Source organism: Thunnus maccoyii, chromosome 3, assembly GCF_910596095.1.
Source record: "Thunnus maccoyii chromosome 3, fThuMac1.1, whole genome shotgun sequence".
Classification (NCBI taxonomy): Eukaryota; Metazoa; Chordata; class Actinopteri; order Scombriformes; family Scombridae; genus Thunnus; species Thunnus maccoyii.
Genome location: NC_056535.1, coordinates 17,387,624 through 17,413,700, shown reverse-complemented (window position 1 = coordinate 17,413,700; position 26,077 = coordinate 17,387,624). Strand labels below are relative to the sequence as shown.

The window sequence follows — 26,077 nt, the reverse complement described above, 5'->3', positions numbered from 1 at the left end:
TTTTCTTATAATAATCTTTGTTCTTGTCTACGTGCTAATCTTTCCTAAGTCTTATTCTTTCAAGATTGTGTGCATTTCCTTCCGATCTCTGATTACAATTACAATTTCCTCTGCATACATGGGTGAAGAAACACTGACACGCTGCTCAGACAGCTGAGAGGCAAACACAAAGGGTTAGGAGGTCAATTAAGACAGAATTTGGCCATGCACCAGTTGGCTTAAGGTGTTAGATCTGAGTGTTCCTGAAATCAGGATGTCAGCTCATCCTGTCCTGACTGTTTTGTTGTTGTTTTCATATTATTAGTATTAAGTACAAAGATGTTTAACAGAGCCACTGTCAAAGATTTACTTCTTAAAGTCAATGGTTCAGATCAGTCAACCTAAATTGTTGCAGCTGGTGACTGCATGCTGATCTCTAGTGGCCAACAGCTGTAACGACACTACCAATCCAATCCATGCTCTTTCCTATAATTTATTCATTTCAGTTCACCACAGACTAGGTCAAGTTGATTGAATACTTTATTAACCACAAACATGTATTTTATCTCCATGAAGTCAGCTAAGATTTGAAATGTAGTATCTTTGTGGAATCGAGGAAATCAAAGCAGACTGCCTCTTGAAGAGCTGTGTGAGTTAAATATGTGATTTTACAGTCAGTCTTAATCAGCTGTGGATGGATATACTGTAGGTTATGTTGGAAATGGAATCACCGGCTCATTCATCAGTATTTGGATTTTTTTTTCTCAAGTGGATGATTCGGGGGGGGCGGCCACAATACTCACGTATAATTTATGTATATAATCAATTAAATTCATGCTTTAGTATTAATTAACTCAGAAGTATATATTTGTTTTGTGCAAAATATTTCATGTTAAAGGTACAGCCCATATTGCACGGCTTTATATAGAAGTTCAGGGTTTGTATCACAGTTCACTTGGTGCGTTCGCTCTACTTATCTGCACACACCGGTTGTAGCAGCAGTCGCCCACCAGCTGAGTGATCTGCATTTTGTGTTTTGACATAGCCTTCTACTACTAGTATACTATACAGCTACTAATACAGCTATTTATTTCACTGAATTCTGCTGCTGCAACTACTGTTACACAGTTTATAACAAAAACTTGAAGCACCATTGAACTTAAAGTTACCCTCCACTCAAAAATGTGTGTTGCTTATTGTTACTTCACTTGACTGCATGAGCTCCACTGTGTAGAATGATGTTTGTGAAGAGTTTGACACTAGAAGACATTTATCTGCAGAAAGTGGAAACTTTCTCTGTGCTCACCTTAAATGTGAGTTTAAGATGTGTGGGGGTTTTTTTTTTGGAAAACCATATCAGAAAAAAATATTATTCAGTATTTTTATGTCTTAAAATGCGGCAGGAGGGGACCTTTAAACATTGTTTAATCTGTTTCAATTTGTTTTGAGGCTTGAAAAAATGCAATAGGAAATATTCAATAAAAATAGATGCATTTAAAACAGTAATAAAAACACCAGGAGAGAACTACACATTTGAACACATAAACTGACCTCAATCTGTGTTTTCACCGGCACCGCCCGGCGTTCAGAATCAAACGATCCTCTGTGTACCTGAAACGCCCCTCGACTATTTGACGTGTCCGGCGGCTAGCGATATTTTTTTCTAGGATGGCGAAGTCATGACCCGCCCTATTCTGCCTCTGATTGGCTTATCCTGACATTCTTACCCTAGTTCTAACCAATCCAACCAACGTAGGCAACGACTATTAGCCAATCAGTGGCAGAGTAGGGCGGGTCATGACTTCGCCATCCTAGGAAAACAAAAACTTTGCCATCCAGCTACAGGCGGAGCTCCGCTTCTCCCAGCATGCTATGTACCTGCTGCTAGTAGGTGCCAGCACTGCGAGACAGAAAGATACTCTCCGCGGTGAAGTCAGATGTTTCGGTCTCTGTCTCCAGCATTTAGTTTTAGTTATCTGCCTCACAATTGGACTTGGGGCAGCTCATTTACATCTTTATCTGATTTTTTACCTGAGTAACTTAAAAGCAACTTTCACCGACAACGAGAGAAGCTCCAGACGGAGGAATGCAGTTTAGCAACAACACCTGCGTCCGTTGATAAACCGAAAAAAATACATCAGCGTTTTTGTCAGGATGGACGGCGTGAGTGTTGCCCGTCTCTCGTCAAACTTTAGGCCGCCTGTCGGGGGAGTTTTACCCGATGAAAATGTCGGGAAAGCTCCGTCCCAGGTGCCCGTGAAAAAACAAGCCGTGAAGAGACACCACCACAAACACAACCTGAAGCACAGGTACGAGTTTCTGGAGACTCTCGGGAAAGGAACATACGGCAAAGTGAAGAAAGCCAAGGAAAGATCCGGTAGACTGGTAGGTTTTTTATCTTCACTTATCACCATTTTACCATTTAAACCAACTGTAATGCCTTAATCAACGATGCCCACATCTGCAGCCAGTATTAAGGTCTGTTTGTTCTACTGTCCTGTTGGCCACCTGTTGTTTGTACTATTTTTAGAGGCACCGTCTGCACAAAGGACGTCTACATTTGGATTTTAATTTGGGTAAAACTACTCAACAGTCTGTTAAACGTGTGACCCATATTGCTGAATTGCCAAACACTAAAATGGTCCAGTGTATTTGCTGATGAAGTTTGCCTAAGAGTTCTCTGTTTGCTCTAGAGGGGGGGCTTGCACTCATTTTTCCCAGTGTTTTTTGAACTCTATGTCCAGTCTGTGTATTTCATAAGAGCACAGAATAAGCCTTTAAAAAATCCATATACAGTATGTATTAATCTAAACATTTCTTCTCACTGAGCACTATGAAATGTGTGGATAATGCTCTGTTGGTTAAAAGGTTTGGCACAACTACACAGTCTTGGTCTGGTGTGTGAAGTAAAATAAAATTGTGCAAGCATTTCCACATCATTATATCAGTTTCTGCATCGCTGAGGCAAACACAATATCTTAAGTGGTAATTTGTGGTGTATTAAAAAAAAAAAGAAAGATAGCTTGCCAACAAAAGCAATGTGTGTGATCTAGATCATCCTATAAAGACTCTGACATAATGAATGATTGAAAATGATCCCTGTAAACCTGTCACTACACACAAAAGGTTCGTTTATTATCAATATTATCAATTTCAGACATTCATTTAATCACTTCCCTATTTTATTCATCAAGGAAAAGGCGTTTCGTTGGCAATACAGAGTGAATTTGTCCCGTGGGGAGAGTTTAACACGGGAAAGTTGAGTAGCTTTCATTATGTGTTTCTGATGAAGTCAGGGGGGGAAAATGCAACTTGCCTTTCAGGTGGATTCCAGTTCTCCATGACCTAAGGGGAAATAGGAAGTATTTAACGTATAAATACTGTAGACTGGACAGAGATAAGCCAGAGATAAGGGGACATAGAGGAGTTAGCAAGTCTATCCCAGTCAGAACTTGTGATTTAAAAAAAAAAAAAAAATAGACATTCAAGCTTTTCTATTTCTAAACAGCTACAAGTGGATTATGGTGCTATTGGTTGACAAAATTGTAGAAAGAGATTTCAGTTTAAAGCAATACAATTCAACACCTCCAAAATGACCTTAAATATGAATCAACACTACTCTTAAAAACGATATAAACTTAATGAAGGTAGGATTCATTTCAGGGCTGCTGTACAAACTGTGTTGTACACTTGATAATTTGCATTCTGCTAGAGGACTTTTTTTTCTATATCTTAATGTATCAAACATTTATCCAGGAAATGTAAATTGTAGGAAAATTACCAAAAACAAAAAGCAAGGATGTGAATGCTTTTTCCACTTTGGTGGTTCAGTAGTTTCAGGTTCTGTCACTGCTTAAAAAAAAACAAACAAAAGAAAAATACTTGGCCCTAGAAGTGAACTGCCATTGTTGTTAAGTCTGGTTCAGCAGCCAAGTCATGTTTACCAGAAATGCTCTCTGTGAAAAGATTGTGTTTGTTGAGAGTGAAAGCACTTACAAGTCAAGGAAGAAACAGGAATTTCCCTTCAGTACCTGCAGTCAACAGGTAGAGATGCATGTTCAGCCTTGTCTACACACCCGTCTCTGCTCTCGCATCGTCTTGCATGACTTGCTGCCGCCGCCGCCGCCGCCGCTGCTGCGGCGTGCTTTTATAGGATATGAGTTGGTGTCTGGGATTCATCCCTCCAGGCAGCTCCCTGATCCGCGTGCCTCAAACCCCCGTGTTCAACTGTCAAAATACAGATTAGCACAATTGCAACAAATATGGCTTAAATATCAGTTTGCATAGAATATAAATAGAGTAGACGATTCATTTGCTTTGTTTTTAATCTGCCTACCTTTGTATTGGCAGCGTAAAGGGCAAAGATATGTGATTTGACACAGGGAGTGACACAACATAAAGGGTGGCTTCATCTTGCGTGCGCTGTGCCACTATAGCTGTTCTCATTGTCTGAGTGCATAAGTTTGATTACATAACCCATTTAGGTGGGGGGGCGTTCAGTATAGATTGAAGTAGGGTTGCATGACGCCCCAATTAAACACTCTTTTTCAGTGATGAATGGTGAGTTTTTTGTGATTTTTGTTTTTTGTAGCGCAAAATTATTCTTTTAGTGTGTTTGTACAAGACCTGAGTGTGAAATATCAAAGATTTCAACCTCTCAGTGCTTATTGCGTGCAAACTGACAGCAACAAAGACCGCACACACACACGCAGATAACCTCACAGGGGTGTTAACTCATCATGAGTGTGACTTCAGCCCTGTCTGACAGCTTTGCAAACAAACGCAGGAAACCTCAGCTCCCAGAATCAGGAAAAAAAGGTCAGTGTGGTTTTGAACACCGAGGAGCACCAAGACCAGACGGTGACTCATGATGCGAGACGGGTCGTGTGTTGAAACTGATATGAGAAGTCGCTGCTTTACTCATTTCCCCCCCCTCAAGTATATAGCCTTGAAGGTTAAGAGTGAGAGGAAACAAGGACACCCCGCTACCAGTGCCCCCCGGTGCCCCATGACACCCCTCCACCTTGGGGTAGACGGCTGACGCACTCAGCGCGCAGAGGAATCTCAGGCATCTGAGCTCCAAATAAACGCAACATACAGACATGTATGTGATAGGTCTACGAACACAGACACAGACAGATACTATTCAGATTTAAATGTCCTTATTCTGTGGCTCTCGCAGACATAACAGCAGACAATAGATTTCTTTACAGCAGACAGTACTTGACCCGGCATTCCCTCTGCCTCGTCTGAAACAACACAGCAGAGTTTTCAGTTCACTGCCCATTGTTCTTCTCACAACAGGACGATCCTTATATGGAAGGCATTTCTTATTCAAGCTGCTGACCACTGTGTTGATGTTTAATTTGTCGTTAAAGTAGAATTCAGCTCTCACTTTTCAAATAATTCTGAAAAATAAAGAAGTCAAATATTCTTCCTTTTTTTTTTTTCCAAGGTTGCCATAAAGTCCATCAGAAAGGAGAAGATCAAGGATGAGCAAGACCTGGTTCATATTCGCAGAGAAATTGAGATCATGTCCTCACTCTGTCACCCGCACATCATCACCATATATGAAGGTACAGTACACACACACATTTAGTGATTGTAGGGTGTGTGTGTTTTTTTTTGTGTGTGTGTATATTCGAGCGTAGCTTTGTTGTTTGACTTTCGGAGTTGAATCTCTGAGCCACATGCAGATTGAAACGTGATCCCTGGAAGAAGGACATCTCTCAATCAGTCTCTGTTTGAATTCAGAGAGTTTGGTCACGCAAGTCTTTGTGGTTACAGGTTACATAAGCACCGATACCAAAGCTGAACCCTGTCAGCGCTGTGGCGTAATGTGCAGGGCCTCGTGGCTTCCAATGCGCCTTCACGCCTGATGAGATGGTCATCGCTCAGTGTTGTCCACCTTTTTGTTTGTTTGTTTTGCTGTACAATTATCATGGGTCCTTGTTTATCCGAACGAGTGTGATCTAGAGGTTGTACAAGAAGATGGAAAACAGAAATATGCTTTAAATTAACAACATGTTACATATGTGTGTACTGTATCCCATTTAAATGCTTGGAGTCGCATGTTTTAAGACAGAAAAAATCTGATAATCTGTAGGATTTGGATTTCAAAAACAAGTAAATGCTGTTTGTTTGCTCTTTCAGTATTTGAAAACAAGGACAAAATCGTGATTGTGATGGAGTACGCCAGCCGGGGGGACCTGTATGACTACATCTGTGACAAAAGGAACATCTCTGAACGGGAGGCCAGGCACTTCTTCAGACAGATTGTATCAGCTGTGCACTACTGCCATCAGGTAAGGCAGTTTTTCTCAATCTAATGCGGTCTTACAGAACATATAAAGATGTTTACAGAAAGTATAATCTAGGGGAAATTGATATTATGTCTTAATTCATAAGTAATGCATGAAAATAGAATAGAGTATATAAGACCCTGTCAGATCTTCACCCATGGCTACTACGTCAAACCTAATGACGCAGAGCTCCACTCAGACTGGCTGCTTGGCTCGTTGTTTTTTTCCAGGGCACCGGCACCCCCAAAGTTACATAATGGGCATTATTCAGTGTCAGCCCGCTGATTTGAACAGGGAGGCTGTGAGAACGATGCAGAAGGGAATGAACATTTGGTCTGTAGAGAGCCAGCGTCAGGGCTAAAGGCCAGCCATCCCAACACACACACACACACACACACACACACACACACACACGCATGGTCTCACACTCTAATGAGTGTGTGATGGGACAGAAGGGCTCTGCAAACACACACAATCAGTTGTTGCTGTAGTTCAGAACTGTAATTACAAACATTTAGAGCACACTATATTTTACTGTAGCTGCACAGCATTTATAAATATTGGCAGGACAGTATTTACAGAGGGAATTGCCCTCTGTTAACCATCTGTCTTTTTTCACTTTTATTGAATCCTGATGTCTAAGTAAATATTGTATTTTCCGTGTCATATGCAATCAGGAAGAGGCCATATAAATTCTTATGTCACAGGTTATATTTTACACGGTGATGAATTTTAAAATATTACAGGCAAAAGTTCCTCCATGGCTGCATCTTTACAATAAATAAATGCTACACAACCTAAAAAGGATGTGTCTGTTGCTACAATAAGTGCCCATATGAAAGAAGCAGTTGACCTGCATTTCTGAAGGCAAACCAAGTTCAAACTCTGCTTGAGTCAAAGGCATGCCCCCCTACAGAGCGGAGGACAATGAAGCATAGCTGACGTACCAGAAAAAAATCTTCACTTGGAAAAGAATGTGTTCTGACCCAGTAATGACTAATCCTTTTATATAATATAGACAACTTCCAGTAAACTGATGTGTAATGGCCTGTTAGCATTGTAAGAAATATTGTTATGCAAATAATTTATTCTTCTTCTTTTCTCTTAGAACGGAATAGTACACCGGGACCTGAAACTGGAGAATATTTTACTAGATGGCAATGGCAATGTTAAGGTATGTATAAGTCCCACACAATCAGAAATGAGCATTTACACAAAGACTTACAGTCATTAGAAATGTTTAAAAAGAGTAATATGTGTTATGAGAAATTGACGAGGGGTAGTGACACACAGAAAAGCAACAAAAGTTCTGACATTGCTCAGCTTGACGTCTACTTCTTGTTCTTGCAGATCGCAGACTTTGGCCTGTCGAACCTTTACCACGGTGACGAGTATCTTCAAACGTTTTGTGGCAGCCCTCTGTATGCCTCCCCAGAGATTGTAAATGGACGGCCGTACCGAGGGCCCGAGGTGGACACGTGGTCCCTCGGGGTGCTGCTCTATACTATGGTTCACGGCACCATGCCTTTTGACGGAAACAACCACAAAATCCTGGTCCAGCAGATTAGCACCGGAAACTACCGGAAACCCAACAACCCTTCTGGTGAGTCTTTCAGCTGAGGTTTTCGTCAAAGGGACTGAAAGATTATTTTGGTGTATATTCTGCACTTTATTTTATGACAATGTATTGTTTTCCCTAGTTGAAGACACAAATTAACAGAGTTTTTCTTTTCTGTTGCTCTCTATCAGATGCATGTGGGCTTATTCGTTGGATGCTGATGGTAAATCCTGAGCGCAGAGCTACAATAGAGGAGATTGCGGGACACTGGTGGCTTAACTGGGGCTACCAGCAGCCATTACTGGCTGAGACAAAGAGCAGTCCAGTAGAGCAGACCTCCTCATCAGCCTCTCCATCAACAACTCACCCTGCAGGGCTGGCCAGTGTCGCTAGTTGGCTGCGCCGTACATCAAGGCCTTTACTGGAGAACGGCTCCAAGATGCGCTGCCTGCTCCGCTCGCAGGGTGGTGGCGGGGAAGTAGTGCGGCAGCGCTCTCTGCGAAGATCGCGAAAGGAGAACAATGTCTCCCAGACCGTTCATGAAGGGAGCACGGACACTCGACCTTCCAAGGGTATTCTAAAGAGACGCAACAGCGTGAAACAGAAGGTTATGAGTGAAACCCCAGCTGTAAGTTCAGCGGAACCTCAGAAGGTCTTGGGTTTGTCAACACCAGCCAATGCTGCCCCCTCAGCTGCATTGCTGCCTCGCAAAGGTATCTTAAAGAAGCCCACAGAGCAAGAGTCCGGGTACTACTCCTCCTCTCCTGAGAACAGTGACTCCGGCTGGGTTCCACCAACCAAAGAGTGCCCTTCAGCACCGACCTACAGGAAAGGCATACTGAAGCGCAACGGGAAGTTCTCCTCAGGTGGGCTACAGGAGTTTGGCTCTCTGGACCAGCTGGCGGCTTCTTTGCCCCGCAGTGGCACCAGGTCGAGACCAAGCGGGGCCATCAGCGAGGACAGCATTCTGTCTTCAGAGTCCTTTGACCAACTGGATCTACCAGACCGTGTAGGACCACCAACACAAATGGATAAACCAGTCAAGGCTAGCATGAGAGGATGCGTATCTGCTGACAACCTGCTGGACATCCAAGAAGACAGGATCCTTAGAGATGGGTTGCTGAGACCCTGGAACTGCTACGAGTCTGGAGTGGCTGACAGTGCCTTTTCTATCACAGACTGTGATAATGTAACAGAGGCTTACAAACAGGCCATGATTATACGGGGCTCTGCTGCAAGCTGAAGACCAGTGATAAGTGAAGGACACTGAATATTGAACTGTTTTTCATTGAGTATCTTAAAACGATTGCAATTTTGACATGATAGCCAAAGTGCATTATGTGACACTACCAGCACAAAGTAGTGATGATTATTTTGGCGAACTCCGGGAGCTGCACCAAATTGTACCAAAAAGGGAGGAGACTTCTTGTTAAACATCTGATTGTACTTCAGAACGCGTTTGATAAATGATACCTACTTCAATTAGTTTATTAAATAGCTTGTAATTTGAATTTGAGTAAAACAGGCTAATAATCGCCAGATGGCTTTGTATTTTAGAAAAATTATAACGGTATCTGCACTAGAAAATGTCTATTTCAAAGATTCTCAGGAGAAGAGAGCTGCTGTTGGTCGATCAGGAGCTCCAGTTTTCAACACGAGAACTTACTATCAAAAGTGTAGCTGATACAAAAACATGAAACCAAAACACTGGTCTGCAATGTCAAAAATGAACAGTTTGTAGAACATATTGCTTCAGCGATGATAAACTGGGAAACGGACATCTGCTTATATTATAACTGCAAAATATTTTTTAATCCAGTTAGTGTCATTTATTCTCACCAGAGCAGTTTGAGAAGTGTTTATGACTTAATCGCTGTTTTGGATTCTAGCTTTGTGAAAGCTGATCATCTGTCAACATTATGTTTATCTAATTACATCAGTAACATATAGGTTCAGTTTTAGCATCGGTTCTCTTTTACCATGTACTACAGCTTTTACTGCATTTTAGGATGTGGGGGAGGAATTACATTTCATGGATACCAAAGAGCAATTTTGCTAATGTTTCTGGATCTTTTTTTGTTTATCTTTATTTAAGCACAAGCAAAACGTGCCAAGAGGACATTTGTTTGTAACAGGGACTTCAGCTCTCAGAGCATTTTTTTTAAAGTGTTGTTTTTCCTTGAAATGACTTGCTCTAAGTTTGGATAATGACTTGAAATAATAATCATGACACACACTGACTCACAACAAAAGCAACTTGTAGAACCTGCTTTCGCTCCCAAGCCGACACTGGTACACAAACACAGGTGGCAGTTTCACAGGGAAGGTGGGGCACATTATGCCACTTCATGGTTTTTGAAGGTCTCAATTTAAGAAATCAGTGAGTTTTGAAACTAAATTGTGAGCTTCAGCTAACTATGCTACGTATAATGTGGAACACACGTTACTGTGGGACCTTTCAACTTTCAACTGAATATTGGAAATTGGTCATGAGGCTCAGGTGTGATACCTGGGCCGATAATTTCCCAAAGCAAGATTAGGTTAGCCATATAAAAAAATAAAGTAGAATAAAGATCTTGGTTACTCAACACTGGAAAACAAAACTTGCAAAATAGATTCAAGAATTAAATGTATTAGATTTAATAACATTTGCTTTGTAAATATCTTATTTGCTTATGTGCAAATCTTGCTTTATGAATACCCCCAGTGGTGGAAGAAAAGCACATCAGTATGTTTTTGTGTCTGTATGAAATTTCATGCTGCACACTGCGATTACTGAATTAGATTGTCCTGCTGGCATTGAATCAGAACATCAAGCCGGCGCCTGGAACAGCACTTTATCAGACCATCGAAACCTGAGAGCTGATAAATAAACTGTGCACTCATCATTTTATTGATTTCATGTTACTTCAGTTGCACAAGTCAGTAACCAGAATCTGCTGAAACCATGCTGTTGTTCAGAAACTGGAATGTAAAGAATGTTTTTTTTCATTTAATTATTATGATTTCATTTAATTGTGACTTTTTTTTTTTGGCACACTACTTTATGAGGCTGATCAGGAATTTAAAGCCAGTATTTGTGTGTAAAAGTAAACTAAGAATTCTCTAAATTTCAACTGGAAGTTCTTGTCATTTCTGGAGTCTAAGGGATCGTATTAAGGATTGAGCTGTACTCAGTCACTGGTGATAATTGATCATTTATGTGTGACAAACTGGAAAAATGCAGTCAGCCTATGGGAAGACAGGTCTAAAATGGTATTTGTTTTATTTTGGTGTAATTTAATGTGCAATTTGGGCATTTCATCACAGTTTTTGTGTCTCTTGTCCCAGAAGAAGTTGCAGGTGTGCAGGCTCTATGAATATTTTTATTATCTGACTGCAGCTAAAACTATCTGTGCCAAAGTTTACTGGCTTATCCATTAAATGACTTTGTGATCTGCCACGCTGTTGTTAGCGGGATGAGGAAATCAATAAAAACAAAACAAAGTACTCAAGTGCTGCCTCTTGTTGTTAGTGACCTACATGCCAATGTTTTATGTAGTTTAACAGTATTGATATTCTATGTAGTCACAAGGGAATTCACTACCATGTTAAACATGCATGCAAACATCCATTAAAACTTAGAACTGTCCATATGTAAAGCTCATATTACATTTTCAATTCATTCATATACCTGCACAGTATTTGAATACATGTGAATAGAAGATATTACATTAAAAAATTAGCAAACATTGCTATTAGGATTCAAAGCAAATCAACTGTCAATATCACAAAAAGTTAAGTGTAACAGAATAAGGGAAGCAAGAGCAACAATGTTATATTTCAAAGCTGCATTAGCCATTACAAAATACTTAAAAATGTGCAGCAACAGGGTGATATTTAAGAAAAATTTGCATCATTTCTCAAACTGTAGTAACATTCAGTCAACATGCAAAGAGCCATTAAAATTAAATGGCGTATTTTTGCCTGCTACCTCTTGTTCTCTCCTGGCTGTCAATGTACAATTGATGGCAGGGAGGAGTGTTGAGTATTAGAGCTTCATTTCCTCGGGTGATGTCACCGGTGTCAATACAACATCCTGAATGTCAGCCGGGGTGTAGCTGATCTCTGAGCTGCATTCCCCTGATCTGCAAACGCTAGCCTGGAAACAAGAGGGCAGGCTGAGCTCCAACACAGTCCATAGCTGCTCATAGCAGAGGAGAACACGGTTCTGTTCAGGGTCAGATGAAAAAGAAAAACAATCATAAGGTCATCAGTTGGTCATGGACAGACTTTTTCTGTGGATCTTGACCAACATTACATGTGTTGCTCTTCCAAAAATGGATTTCACAGTTGCTACTTTTCCTCAGACTGATTGTTCGGGGCACTACTAAAATAGTCACAAACACACCAGTAAATACGCACAACAAGGAAAAGTTAAAAGTGATATTATGGTTTTACTTTGTCTGAAAATGCCACTTATACATTACCCTTACCAGATCAATGGCTAGAAGGTCGGCCAAAAACTTCATCACTGAATCAGAGGAGTCGTCCACTAACTTTAGCCTCTGCGTAGCAATGCTCACACAGGCACATGCAACAGTGGAGGGCAGGAACACTGAAAACTTGCAGTCTGGGAATAAATTAAAAATAGATGACTTACACTAAAAATGAAAAAGAATCACATCTAGTAGTTGCTATTTATCATAAGCACTTTACACACAAGACTACTGCAACAATGAGAAAGTCAGTAAGGGAAAGGTGGTAGGTAATTAGACATATGCTACCATTGTGTACACACCCTGTTAGACAAAGGCAAGTGCTTAACACCAGACATTTCCAAAACATGATCATCTGATATGATATCCTAATAGCTTCAGGCAGGAGAAATGCTGAGACAAAAAGTCAGCCATTCAATTCCGGCTCAGACACCTTTTTGAATGGTGTGAACAACGTCAGGAGCTGGGAATTGTCTTAATTTTATGGGTTTTAATGTCAAATAGCTTGTCTAAAAGGGCCTGACTGACTGTATCCCTGCGACCTGTTGCCTCGGGCAGCATCACAGAGATTCGTGGGAAATCAGCCAGCTGAATAGAGGGACGCAGGTCTTTCACAGCAGACAATACAGGATTACACAAACTCAGCTCTCTGTCTCCAAAATGAACTGCTGACACATCGTAATCAAAGTTATGGCTCTGCTTTGTGCCAATTGTTACGTAGAGAGTCACCAGTAACCAGCTACATTTAATGCTCACTAGCTGTTTAACCAGCAAAAAAAATGTACTTTATTTAACTGCAAAGGATATACGATAGCTGTGTTAATTGTCTTCAAACAATAAAATGGCCTTAACTGACCAAAGAAATCATTTAACACAAGAAAATAGGTGAAAACAAAATATTTTTTTATCCACTCCCAACTGTGTCTTGCTGAATTGTATTTGGAGAAACCCTCCCATCGTTGTGTAACTTACCTATGGCTGCCAGGGCAATGTAGGAGTGAACATGCCTGCGCATGTTTTTAAGGTGGTTTGGTCGAACAAAGGGGAGAGCGTGAAGAACTGGCTCCAGGAAGTCAGAGGGTACCACAGAGGCCAGACACCAGTCTAACCTGGACACCACTGCTACCTCCCACTGCTACAATACACAAACACATTCCTCTGAACCAATAAACCATCAAAAACTCCACTACAGGAGTAGTGTCACAGAAGTTGTTTTTATTACGTGGATACAGATTTTATCTATTTATAATAGAGAAAAAAAGCTTTTGAACTTTTGATTTCACAATATGTGGTCCCCTATAACATCTTAACACCCATCTAATCTCAGTGAAATGTGTTGTACATCTTTTCATTTGGGGAAACCAGGTCCTGGTGACTGTAGGGCCTGATTCAGGAGCTTCTTGAACACACTTTAAAGCCCTATTTTACAGATCAATAAGTTGTGTGTTGTAGAAGTTGTTTATAGAGAAATAAAGCTGGGTGTGGGAGTTGTTATTAGAGAGATTGTTGAATATTTTCTGCTTAAGATAATCATGACTCTCTCAATAGACTGATATACACAAACTCCACTTTTTAAATCTTTGCACTTCTGTTATCTCAAATAACATGTGTAGGTCATGTACAAGAGGTTTACCAGGATGTCAGAGACTGAAATGGAGTGGTCCGTGTAGATGCACAGCTTGCTAGCAGTCAGGGGGACAGTCTCTCTCATTTTGGAGGCTAGGAACATGGAAACAGCCCCCAAGAGTTGAAGGTTGGACTTTTCAATGGTAAAACGGCGCAGGTAAGAGTCCAGGTAATGCACCGCCAATGGAAATACCTCCTCCTCACATTTCTGCTCCTCGCACACCTGTGGAAGAGCCGACTGTCTCTTTTACTTTCAAGTTATCGTTGTAAATTTGGCTTTTTTTCAGTTTGGGACAGGCCTGGCTAATTCTGCCTACCTGGAACATCCACACTGCCAGTATCCTCCTCATGTAAGGCTGGATATCTGTTTGCACCGCATCAAAGGAGGGAGACACTTTGCTGTTGTTTTCCAGGACCGTCAGGTTGCGTAGTGCTCTCAGGTCCCCGGTGACAGCAGGGTCGCGGCCCGCCCGAACAAACACTTCACCCTGCGTTTCAGCCGCATTTTGATCTCTGGCTCGATTTTGAACCTTTTCATCCGCATAAAGATCCATTTATTCAACTGCTAAGTTGAATGCAGAAGCAGTCAACCATTTCTACTTCTAAACCGTTCATATACACCGGAGAACACCTTAAAATATCAATGAACCGTTAAGCTAACGTTAGCTCCCAACCGATAACGGTCCTACAACTTCACAAACTGCATATATAAGATAAGATATAAGATATATAAGGCGTCATATTTTCATTTAAGCCGAATTTCAATAATTTTCAATATGGGCCAACAGAAAAAAAAAATACTACGCGTTTAAAGTCGTTTTAAACGGCTTTATGAGGCTGTTAGTTGCTACACGGAAGACACGTCGGTGCTCTGAGCTAACTAGCCTTAGATGCTAATCCTAGTAGGAGCCGTTAAAACGTATAACCACTGTAGGCTTTACGGTATAAGATATTTAATTTTTTTTTTTTTTTTTTTTTTTTTTTAAACCTTTAGTCCCCCTGGTGTGTTTGTGATTGTGGACTCTAGTCGCATAGCACGCATAGTGCTGCAAACTTCTTGTACAACATTACCTGTTTCAATAAAGCTGTTTAACAAACAAAAAAAACCTAAGTAGCTATGTTTATCACAGATCATCGTATAGTTTCTATATCTATGATGTTTATCATTTTCATCATCTTAATTCAGCATGTTAGCATGCTAAAATTACTAGAATTAAACTAAACACCACGTACAACTGGGCTGGTGGGAATCAGAGCTACATTAGTTTTGTGGGTATTTAGTCATAAACCAAAGTATTCCAATGTAAACTTGGACTTTTCACTTGTCACCTGATGATGGCACTACATTTAAAGTTTAAGTCCCCCTTCACTCAAAAAAGTGTTTTTCTTCTTGCCTCTTTGGTTGGACATCACAAATAGTATGGAGCCATTTTATGAGGTAGAAGGACTAGTTTTCATTTTAAACATTTTAATGAGGGAATTGTCCTTTTTTGTGCAGAAACCATATTTGATGCACATTATCACTCAAAGTGTTTATATATGTCTCAAAACATGTCTGGAGTGGAGCTTTAAGGCATAATGGGGACAGGGACATGAATGTACCATATTTTATGGCAATCCATCAAATTGTCGAGACATTCAAAATCATGGTGGCGCAGCGGGGGAGGGGGGGTTCTTACAGTGTCTGGGAATAATGCCTGTACCAAAGTTCGTGACACTCCATCCATCATCCATGTTGAGATATTTCACCGGAGAAGTGAAAACTTTGACCTGCTTGGTGATGCTACAGATAAATCACCAAAATCAGAATAGGCTTCATCCCCCTGGGGACTATGAATGTCTGTACATTTCCTGGCCACCGTGTAATAGTTTTTTAGATACAGAAATGGTGGACTGACCAACTGACAGACTGTCAGAAAAGCTTTGTTAAAAACCCTTTCTGGTCCACTTGACAGGTCACAAATGGCCCTAATGGTTCATCATCTGAATTTGTTTCCTTTTCAAAAATACCCAGGCAGGTGAAATTAATATTCTCCAAGTATGAAAACCACACTGGCCATTGCTCATTAATGTCATGAACATATTGGAAACTCAAACCAAATAGCCAGTCCCAGTTTTTACCTTCTTGTGTGTCTCTTCAAAAGGTGTGAACATGCAATGAAGAGAAACAACTGATCCCCATCCAACTTTCAAAGATTTAGTTTGTTTTTAATTCAAATTGTTGCTTCAAAACAACAGTTGCTCTTCATCAAATACACACAAATACCAGTTTTATATGGTATTCCCATATAATCACTGCACTGAAACTGCAGGAAAAAGCTCAGAGATTCACAATATGAAATTCAAACGTGCACATCAGTAGTGATGTGCACGTTTGAATGTGCAAACTAATCCGAGCAGCGAATAAAATTGTGGCTCTGAGACACTGTAATGAGTCACTGTGATCTCGGAAACTGACCTTTCATAGGACAGGAATAATAAAGAAAGAATTAACAAGATTTTCTACATGCTAAAGAAAGCATGAACATTTCCATCAGAGTTGGAGGATGCTCCTGACCACAATGAATCCTCAGTCCATTTCAACTGTAACAGGGAGCCCAATTTCAATATCCCGCGACTCTGAGTTTTGCAGTTCTCTGCGGATCTCTGCAGAGATCTGAGGGTGTGTTTGTATCTTGAGCAGCTCCAGCAATGCTGCCTTCTGTTCGGATGCCAGGTCAGCCTTGTAGCGCTGAGCCAGGGTGAGTAAACTCTGATGCCACAGCACAGGAAGCACACGTTTTTCATTGCGGAAGGACAGGAAGTGAGCCACCAAGGCATCCAGGACACGGAAAGGCAGGGCGTATTTCTTGTCAAGCAAGAGACGTAGGAAAATGCTGTTGGCGCCGTTATACTCCATCTCTGCCAACTTAAGCATCGCGGCACTGAAAGACAAGAAAGATTGAGCATGCACGTTACACAACCATCCGCGTTATGCAACCTTCACCATGCCGTACTTTGCCTTTATCACATAAAACAAAGTTTTGAAGGATAACTGGTTTGAATCTTATATCTAACAATAAGATGTTGACATCTGTCCGCTGGTGTGTCTCAGTGAAACGAAACCTTACCTGGAATGGAGCACAGGGATTGAACACTTTGTGAGTATGCTTCCAATGATGATGGCTTCCCTGAGAGTACACGTTCCAGATTCACAGAGGGGAATCAGTATACCTGTGTGACAGAGAGAGCACAAAATATTAAAAGAGTACTACGTTTCATTAAAGTTTGGAGACCTACCAGAGACGGGTTAACAAAAGAATGGTTAAAAAAAAAAAAAAAGAATTAACACAGAGACCGAAATATCCTCATTTTAAATTAGATCCTACAATTCCCATAAAGCTTTCACATCATACAGGATGGATGGTAGAGATGAGAAAGATCCTCATGTTTACAACAGTTGTATGATTGCAGTTTGCCAATACAACACTACCCATTAACAACGAATGGATTACTTTTAATGTTGGACTTTATTTGTTTGGTTTTCAGGCACGTTTGTATTTTAAACTGCTGAGGCAGATATATCAGAGCAGTAAAATCTTAATTACAACTTACAGCTGCTGACATGAATGCTATTTGCAAGCCAGAAAGTGAAAATTATGATTACTTTTATATTACTGAACGCTGCATTCAACCCTCTCTGCTTCCAATTTGTAATGCACACATTCTGTTAAAAGTTTGTAGTCTTCATGCCCAAACTGAGATACCTTAGTGAGGACATGTGAGCAACACTTGACAAAGCTCCTCCTGAGCCACAGAGCGCATTACACAACTGTTTTCACAACTATAAAACTCCCTTTCACCAGTAAATGGATTTTGACATAGCAAGCTATTCTCTGATTTAAAAGCGTACAAATAAGAATCGATACGTACGCAGATGACAGCAGGATGCATTCACTGAACTGGAACAAACTTTCATTTTAGCCTACATTTTACAAAAGTGTTTGAAGTTTAATACAGTAGTTACTACACTAACCATGATGTAGTTCCAGATGAAACATTATGTTACACACTGCATATAAAACTGAGTTAATTGTGGGCTGCTAATTAGGTATAGTGTTGTACTTTATTATGCCTTCATGTTGGTCAAGTAGATCCTAAATAGATTTTGTTTGGTAAAACCATTATATAATGCTTTATTTCAGAGTCTTCAGTGGATTTATTACATGAAAAACATAAAATCAATTCTAATGCTTCATCAATATTATTAATCAAATATTTAATTTTCTTCTGTATCCGTAATAATTGATGGAAAAGTAATTTCCCTAATGGTCAGTTAGCTCAACAGTTAATACTGTATGTAGTACACCAAAGGGTCAGCTACTTCATTCAACCGTGGGCCAGTTTTTCATTGTTGTTGAATGGGGGGGTGAAAACACAGTCCTGTATTTTTCAAATATTTAGTTTTTTTTAATTTCTATTAATTAATTTAAGAATATAATTGATATATGAAACTGTTTCTTTTGGGACTATATCCAACAACAAATGTCATTTTTCTCATGAATAAGTGAGGAACAACAACTTATACTAATACAAATTTGGCAAAAATGAAAATGTTTCCTCTGTGTTGCACTACCAGACTACAGATGTAATAGCAGATTTGTGGAAAAATAACAAAAGTTTTGGTGTAAACTATGAAAGTGAAAAGTTCAGCTTTCTTCAGGGGCCAAATGTTTTTGCTGGAGGGCCAGATTCGGCCCATGGGCCACTATTTGCCTACTGCTGTAGTACACAGTATAGTGTATTTGTGAGTAACACTGCCACCTAGTGGTGGTGTCTCATACTGGAAGTTTTCATAATATGGGTCATGGGATGTTTGGGGAGAACAGTTCTGTCAAATGGGGACAATCACACAGGACTGGCAGGATTAAATGGGGGAAAAAATTATCCTTGATAATCATTGGCCATAACAAATTCTATATATATGAAACATTATAAGACCCAATTAAATATGAGTGTGTTAATTACTGCGCTTCCAGAGCCAATGGTGTTATTTACCCTGTGGACACTGGCTAATCCTCCGTCAATGTCCTCAGAATAACGTTTCTAAATTTAGCACTGAAATGAGAAATGTGATGCGTCCCAGAAAGCTTGTGTTTTCTTCTTCTGTCAAATCCTCTCTTTCATTACTTTACCCAGTTTTTTTTCCTAAGGGTCATGTGTGACCACAGCTGTGCCTTGCATTAACTGGACATTTAATGAAACAATAACTGGTAATAGCTAACATGAAGGGCTGCAAGGCATATTAGGTTATGAAATCCAACACAATGTTTCCACAGATAATTTAATTTCACCAACAAAGAGGAAGGTGAGTGGGATATGACTGGTGGTACAATCAGGCTTTCAAGATCAATTTTACTTCACAGAGGTGGTGGGATATTATTTACCATCCAACTGGTGGAATCATTGAGAATATGGTGAAAACAGGACTGGCACTAATGCATTCAGTCCTCAACAATTAAATGACAGGTTCGGGTTTTCTGTCTTAATACAATACTGACATGTCGTTATGTACGTGGAAATGGGTCTTGGTTGCTGTAACAATCCTACTCTCCATACTGACTCTATATCCACTCGCTGAAGCATCATATGAGCGTCAGCTGAACTTTGGAATGCATTGTTTCACAAAACGAGGGCTGTAGATTTTGTCCTCCAGCTTCTTAATGCTAAGCTAAGCTACACACGTCCCAACTCTAGCTTTGTACTCAACACACAGACATGAGATTAATATAAATTTTATACAAAGAAAAAGGAAAGTCTGCACACTGTAGCTCCCCTTTCTTTAGATGCAGTTTAATGGGACATCCACAAGTGACGTTTCGAGCTACATGCTCTTCTTCAGAGCTCGAAACATCACTTGTGGATTTCCCCCTAAACTGCTACAGTGTGCCGACTTTCTTTTCTCTTTTATACATTGTTTCTTCAGTCCAGCACCTGTTTTAAAGTTTTTGGATGTGCACATCTACCACAAACTTATTAACATAAATCTTCTCAACTTTCAAAAGTAGAGCAAAATGAAACTTCCTTTGAAAAGGTTAACTTTCTGTCTCACCTTTGAACCATGCTCCTGGTTTGAACAAAGCCTTCTTCAGGGCACTGTAGAGATGAAAGTTGAGTCGCTTATACTCTGCAATATCATCCCGTACTCGAGGCAGCAGCACCAGGTTGTAAAATCGCTGAGCCATTCGTTCTTTCAGATTGGATGAGAAGATTCTATAACAAAAACAAACAAAAAAAGAAACGTGGTGAAATATCTGCAGCAAACACAATTATTCTGTCAGCGTAAAATCATCAATGAGAACCAATCCAGCTGGGGACTCACCTTGTTGCTTGGTACATGGCAGCTGCAGTCCAGGTCTCCGGATCAGTCAAATATAGCACCTGCTCCCAGTTTGAAAGCGCTGGGATGATTTTGAAAGCCTTTGGCAACTTACCACTGCGATATTTTGACAGAACCTGAATCAAAAGAACAAAAATTACAATTATAATTTAAATGTGCTTCAAAATTACAGTCAGGCCTGACAGTGACAGGCAGAGCGTTGACTGATTTCTGCAGAGCACTACTGATATGAGTGCACTCATCATCTGCTCATGCCCTAGTTAGAAGCATTTAATTTGTCCCCATCTGTATATATGTTGGTGTGTGATGCATGTAAGGGTTTCATTTTAAGACAACTCACCTTATTGACACCTTTGTACACTTCTATTATCCTTGGGTCAAGTTGGGGCATTGGAACCCCCGACACCTCTGACATCACTGTTCCTACCTCAGTCTGCTTCTCAGTTATCTTCTCCATGATAATGTCAGCTAAGGTCCGTCTACAAGAACCACAAAGAGAAAATAGTCAGACATCTAAAGCAGAAACTGAGCTGATGATTTCTGTCATTTAAGTTCAATCACTACAGCTGGTTTCAAGATAAAGTCAGAATTATTCTGCATCTTGCCTCATTGGGGGGTTCTTATTCATGAACATCTCAATGGCCTTCTCGTCGTCAGGGTCGACGACAACTTCAGTGTCACATTCGACATCGCCATCACCAGCTCCGGCTTCTCCCAGCGCTGGCCACTCCTCGTCCGAGTCTGCGTCCTGAGTTTCAGACCCTGAAATGTCATTACAAAACAAAGACGGTCAAATAAGATGCTTGCATAAATAAACCAAACAGCACCACTGATGTTTGTGAAGCACTCTACTGTTTAAAATATATCTACCAAGTAGTTAAACCACGACTGAGTCAATTTTTTAATGTAGCTTTACATAACCAAGCATGTTCAACACATATACTCAGTGAGATGTGTCAAGGTCTTTGATCAACTTCTGTTCTTTGAATATATAGTATACAGTGTAGTTTAGAATATAGTATTCCTGATTTACTACTTTTCTGTCAGTAAACCAAATTTCTGAGAATAAGTATAAGTAAGTTATTAATATCCAAATCTCAAAAGATACATAGGAATTGATTTGTATTACTGAAATTATGCCACAGTCCATAGAGGGTAAAGGTTATTAAACCTACATATAATAGCCAAATGTATGTATAACGTGAACATTACACTTATTTCAGTGTTGTGCTGGTATTCTGCAAATTAATATGGGGGGATTAATAACAGGGGCCCTTTGAAAAACAGCCCCACACCAAAAGGATATATAAACACTCATATGTACTATATGATGAATATAAACATTTCCAACTTTGTGGGTGCAGTTTAAGAGTTAAATAATAAGTCGTACCAAGGACAGTGACTGGTGTTTTCTTTTTCTCTGGTGCCAGGCCATACTCGGTCTGAAGCTCCTCTTGTTGAATCCGGGCCTGTTGTAAGATCTTCCGTGACAAACGCTCGTCTACGTACTTGTCTTCGTTTTCTGCCCGGCTGTCTCTGCTCTTCACCCGGCCTCGGGCTCGGACCGTGTCCGCCTGCAGGATCTGGTCGGCCAGCGCCACCGCCGCTCCGCTCTTCTCTCCTCCTCCTTTGGACTTTTTCACTTTCGGCATCACTGCAGTTTGATGAAAGCTGTGGCTACAATCTTGGTATTTGGTGTTGGCATGTGCGAGCTAAAGTCAAGTTGTTAAAACACTGTAAACAGTCCCTTGCTCAACACGTGCAGCTCTTCCGTACGAGGGAAGTGACGTAGCTGAAGTCAGCACGTAACATCCGAACTTTTTTAAGCTAGCAAAAAATTAGCAGCTTTATTGGCATGATAGTGTTTTATTATCAAGGCTATATCAATATACAGCATCATTAATTGCCAAGAATGTCTCTTTGAGATGTTTAAAACGTTAAATATATGTTTATATTTTATATTTAACATTACCGGAAGACCCATTTTTCACCCGGATGTATTCAACTGAAAGCCAAGAAAGCAACTGGAGGCAAAACATCAATGGGGGTCACTTGGTGAGATGCTTATGGTTTTATCTATATATGTATTTTAAAAAATATAACAATTTTAGCAACATTATATGATTCCCATATAGCCACGTTTTCAGCACCCTTCCTCTAACACCGTACATATGTTTCTCACCGTACATCGCTTTGTTTCATTCATTCACACGATGGAGCATTAAACGCCTCTGATAACACCTGACTGCAGATTAGATGTTTTCTAACATCGTGTGGTGTTTTGTCTGTGTGTCCCGTAGTGTGTGCCAGGTGCCTGTGGCAGAGGGGAAGAGTGTGCAGCAGACAGTGGACATGCTGCACAAGAAACTGGAGCAGCTGGGAGCGGTGAAGCAGGGCAGCTTCTGTGTAGACTGTGAGACATACCATGCAACAGGAAATGTCAGCGGTAATATTTAATTTTTTACTTTTTTATTTTAGCAGTTTTATCCTAAAAACATAAGAAGGCAGCACATTTTCCTCCACTCAAAAATGTGTTTTTCTTCTTGTTCCTGCAGTTGAATGTTTGAGCTTCACTGTGCAGAATGATGCATGTTCAAAATTTGACACTAAAAAGGCTGTTTTCACACAATATTCAACTTAAACAAGTGTGATGTGGAAAAGCCTCCAGTGCATAAACACTGAGAATAGACTTTACAGTGAAGTAGTAGACATCTTGTGTCCTGCAGGTAAACTGCATATTTATAGAATCTGGAAATTTTAATGAGGGGGAAGGAGTAGACGCAATTTTATGGGTTCTAACATGGTAATATAACCATATCAGACACATATTATTGTTCCAAGCAGAGTATTTTTGCATGTCTTAATACATGTCTTTAGGGGATCTTTAATACTAGAGTTAGTGCTGAAGCAATTAGTCAATTAAATTAATTGTCAATAGTAATTTATCAAACAGAAAATGCAAAATGATAGCTGTGTCTAGGGCTGCAACTAAAGATAGTTTTCATGATCAATTCATCTGTTGATCATTTTTTCGAGTGATCGATAGTTGTTTGGTTCATAAAATGTCAAAAAGTGGTGAAATATGTCGATCACACAATGTTTTGTCACGACCAACAGTCCACAACCCAAAGATATTCAGTTTAAATTCATAGAAGACTAAGGAAACCAGAAAATATTCATATTTATTGAAATTTTCTTCTCAAAAAATGAATCAACCTGATTAATCAATGGCTGAGTCCAGCTTCTCTCATCTGAGTATTAACTGCCTTTCACTGTTTTATAACAATGTAAAGTCAGTATCTTTGGGTTTTTGACAGTTGGACAAACAAAACAAGCATTTTTAAGATGTCATCCAGGGCTCTGAAATTGTAAAGGACGTTTTTCAGTATTTTCTAGACTAAATGATTAATTGGAAAAAATAAACAAAAGATGAATCAATAATGACAATCATTAGTTCAAGTCAACTTTTATTCATATAATGCAATATTACAAATTTGCCTCAGAGGGCTTTACAATCTGGCAGCCCCTCCCAGACGTCCTGTGTCAGCCGAACAGCGTCAGAGAGACACTGATTTTTTTTTTATTTTTTATTTTTTTTTACATGAAATTGCTTTATTGAGTGTTTTTACCGGTTTTAACTCCCATGTACACTTGTTTTGGAGAGGAGGAGACATCTGCGGAGAATTCGGCTCCTGGTAAAAACCTGCTGAATGTTTGGATCTCAAGTTGTCAGAGAAAAAAGCTGAGCAAACGTTAGCAGCAGCTCGGCTTGCAGCCCCTCCGAACTGGTCAACACAACAATATATGGAGAAATTTGGAGCTATTTGTTCAGCAGAACAGTTAGAAGTCACGCAGGGAGGAATAGTACAAGCAGCTGACGTTGGCTTGGGCTGAAAGTAGAAAAAGTTGGAAACCAAAGGTTCAGAACAGTGTGAAGCCAGTGCTTTTTGCTCACAGGGATTATTTCTTTCTAAGGTTACCTCATTATTTGACACTTTGGCCACGTTTAGTGTGAACATCCGACATTGTAACATTATATATATGACTGAAAATAAGGAAAAGCATAATAGGTCCCCTTTAAAGTTGGATCTACACTGTATTACCTTATTGTTCTAACAAGTATCTACACGCTGCTGAACAGTGCTTCATATTTTAAAGATTTTCTTACATTTCTGCGTCTAAATCATTAACTATGAAGGTAACTACTGACAGCTATCAGCCAAACATTAGTGGAATTTAATACCACAATGTTTCCCTTTTAAGAAGCTGTGTTAAAGTAAATTATCTTAAGTGGAAACACTTAGTAAAGCAACAGTACTGTACATAATCACAGTACTTGACTAAATAAACGTAACACCTCTGACTGTCAGTCTTATCTATCCATTACAGGTCAGCCCACCAAGCTCTTATATGTGATGCACAACTCTGAAACTCCCTTGAGCTGCCTGGCTCTGTTCGAAGGCGGACCCTGCCTCATAGCCGATGCAAACTTTGACGTTCTCATGGTGAAGCTAAAAAGTCACTTCCAAAACGCCAAGGGCCACAAGGTGGAGTGTCGTGGTTCAAGATACCGCTACTGTGACTTCTTGATAAAAGTTGGTACTGTGACAATGAGCTCCAGCGCACGAGGGATATCAGTAGAGGTATGTAGATCATACTAGTGAGAGTAGAAACATTAGATTTTACCCACCGTAACTGTATATCAACTGTTGGTGTGTTTCCTCAGGTGGAGTACTGTCCCTGTGTGGTTCCAGGGGACTGCTGGAATCTCGTGAAGGAGTTCATGCAGTCGTTTCTCGGCCCCAGCGTCCCTGAACTGCCGTCTGTGTTTGCTGCAAAGCCTGAAGGGCTTTTCGCACCAGCAGACAGCGTCGACACCATGACTCAGTACCTGGAGATGTTCAACAAACTTCGTAAACAGCAAATCCCAGGAAGTAATGTGCGTTGAATTGTCAGCGGGAATGGAGAGATCTATTTTTTTATGTTTGTATTGATGTTGCCTTAATTCTGGTCCTGTGGATCAGAAAGGTATCCAGGCATTTTTGAAAGCCTTGGATTTTTTTATGTCCATTTTTTGAGCCTCAAAATTGCATTACACCTTCCTATTTGATGAAAACATCTTGTATTAAAGAGACATAGTGGAGAACAGTAGACAGAATCTGTGTGTTCTGTGATGATCTTTTTATAATCATACTCTCATACTTCAGATGTCCTCTTGGTGGGGTTGTAATCACCCCAAGAGATGTTACAGCAGGTACACTTTTAGCAGCAAGTAAAATGACAGATAATTATAGTTTTGCTATTTGGTTATCTTATTAGATATCTTGTTATGAGGTATTATGCTTATGTGTAATTAGTTTATCAAGAGGTCTAATCAGGCAAAATATGTGAAATCATATGTAGGGGTGGACCATTGGTGTGCATAATATTTAAAATCATGTCTACCATATAATAATCCACTAATGTAATATGTATAATAATGTAAAACTCAGTCTCCACTCAGCTGAATTAATACCTTTTACTTCTGATACTGTAAATATGTTTATTTTGCTTATTGTACTTCTAAACCTTTACTTAAGGAAGATTTTGAATGGAGGACTTTCACGTCTGATCTTTATAATGTCTTATTGCTACTTTTTCTTAAAGGACAAGTTCACAATTTTTCAAGTTTGTCTTAACACAACAGTCAGGGGCCCATATGAACACTGAAAGAGGTTTTCCCCTGGTTGTAATCATTCCTCCTGTTCACACTGGC

At 40.0% G+C, this 26,077-nt stretch overlaps 4 protein-coding genes across 6 annotated transcripts; 2 read left to right on the top strand and 2 right to left on the bottom strand.

Annotated features, from left to right (window-relative positions):
- Window positions 1–1,802: 1,802 nt before the first annotated feature.
- nuak2 (NUAK family, SNF1-like kinase, 2) lies at window positions 1,803–11,333 on the top strand. The gene is made up of 6 exons (XM_042406031.1): window positions 1,803–2,364; window positions 5,435–5,555; window positions 6,133–6,284; window positions 7,390–7,455; window positions 7,632–7,884; window positions 8,031–11,333. Exons 1-6 carry the CDS (start codon window positions 2,134–2,136, stop codon window positions 9,080–9,082), a joined length of 1,875 nt encoding a protein of 624 aa, XP_042261965.1. The 5' UTR covers window positions 1,803–2,133; the 3' UTR covers window positions 9,083–11,333.
- Window positions 3,005–14,881, bottom strand: ccnd3 (cyclin D3). 2 transcript variants are annotated; one of them, XR_006095444.1, is made up of 7 exons: window positions 14,261–14,881; window positions 13,951–14,166; window positions 13,290–13,452; window positions 12,315–12,451; window positions 11,813–12,049; window positions 4,011–4,206; window positions 3,005–3,324 (listed from the first exon to the last, which is right to left on the bottom strand). XR_006095444.1 is itself a non-coding variant. In XM_042406067.1 (5 exons), the coding sequence occupies exons 1-5, from the start codon at window positions 14,495–14,497 to the stop codon at window positions 11,870–11,872; spliced, it is 933 nt and encodes a 310-aa protein (XP_042262001.1). In that variant the 5' UTR covers window positions 14,498–14,881; the 3' UTR covers window positions 9,657–11,869. The 2 variants fall into 2 exon arrangements, 1 of the variants encoding a protein (XP_042262001.1); XM_042406067.1 differs by lacking the exons at window positions 3,005–3,324; window positions 4,011–4,206 and having other exon boundaries at window positions 9,657–12,049.
- On the top strand, window positions 14,012–25,473 carry med20 (mediator complex subunit 20). 2 transcript variants are annotated; one of them, XM_042406081.1, is made up of 4 exons: window positions 14,012–14,100; window positions 22,623–22,768; window positions 24,712–24,965; window positions 25,049–25,473. In XM_042406081.1, the coding sequence occupies exons 1-4, from the start codon at window positions 14,084–14,086 to the stop codon at window positions 25,268–25,270; spliced, it is 639 nt and encodes a 212-aa protein (XP_042262015.1). In that variant the 5' UTR covers window positions 14,012–14,083; the 3' UTR covers window positions 25,271–25,473. The 2 variants fall into 2 exon arrangements, with proteins under 2 accessions (XP_042262015.1, XP_042262016.1); XM_042406082.1 differs by lacking the exon at window positions 14,012–14,100 and adding an exon at window positions 22,230–22,377.
- Window positions 16,127–22,095, bottom strand: bysl (bystin-like). Its single transcript, XM_042406048.1, has 7 exons — window positions 21,713–22,095; window positions 20,928–21,084; window positions 20,663–20,801; window positions 20,305–20,438; window positions 20,035–20,195; window positions 17,054–17,156; window positions 16,127–16,867 (listed from the first exon to the last, which is right to left on the bottom strand). Exons 1-7 carry the CDS (start codon window positions 21,972–21,974, stop codon window positions 16,513–16,515), a joined length of 1,311 nt encoding a protein of 436 aa, XP_042261982.1. The 5' UTR covers window positions 21,975–22,095; the 3' UTR covers window positions 16,127–16,512.
- Window positions 25,474–26,077: the final 604 nt, after the last annotated feature.

Excerpts from the sequence above, each read along its gene's own strand:
- bysl (XM_042406048.1), bottom strand. The coding sequence starts at position 21,974 with ATGCCGAAAGTGAAAAAGTCCAAAGGAGGAGGAGAGAAGAGCGGAGCG. Across the intron at positions 20,802-20,927 it reads AATAAGAACCCCCCAATGAG|ACGGACCTTAGCTGACATTA; the intron begins GCAAGATGCAGA and ends TGGTTCTTGTAG. Across the intron at positions 17,157-20,034 it reads ACCAGGAGCATGGTTCAAAG|GTATACTGATTCCCCTCTGT; the intron begins GTGAGACAGAAA and ends TCTGTCACACAG.
- nuak2 (XM_042406031.1), top strand. The coding sequence starts at position 2,134 with ATGGACGGCGTGAGTGTTGCCCGTCTCTCGTCAAACTTTAGGCCGCCT. Across the intron at positions 7,456-7,631 it reads ATGGCAATGGCAATGTTAAG|ATCGCAGACTTTGGCCTGTC; the intron begins GTATGTATAAGT and ends TTGTTCTTGCAG. Across the intron at positions 7,885-8,030 it reads GAAACCCAACAACCCTTCTG|ATGCATGTGGGCTTATTCGT; the intron begins GTGAGTCTTTCA and ends GCTCTCTATCAG.
- ccnd3 (XM_042406067.1), bottom strand. The coding sequence starts at position 14,497 with ATGGATCTTTATGCGGATGAAAAGGTTCAAAATCGAGCCAGAGATCAA. Across the intron at positions 13,453-13,950 it reads TTTCAGTCTCTGACATCCTG|CAGTGGGAGGTAGCAGTGGT; the intron begins GTAAACCTCTTG and ends TGTGTATTGTAG. Across the intron at positions 12,050-12,314 it reads ACCTTCTAGCCATTGATCTG|AACCGTGTTCTCCTCTGCTA; the intron begins GTAAGGGTAATG and ends GACCCTGAACAG.
- med20 (XM_042406081.1), top strand. Across the intron at positions 22,769-24,711 it reads TGCAACAGGAAATGTCAGCG|GTCAGCCCACCAAGCTCTTA; the intron begins GTAATATTTAAT and ends TATCCATTACAG. Across the intron at positions 24,966-25,048 it reads CACGAGGGATATCAGTAGAG|GTGGAGTACTGTCCCTGTGT; the intron begins GTATGTAGATCA and ends GTGTTTCCTCAG.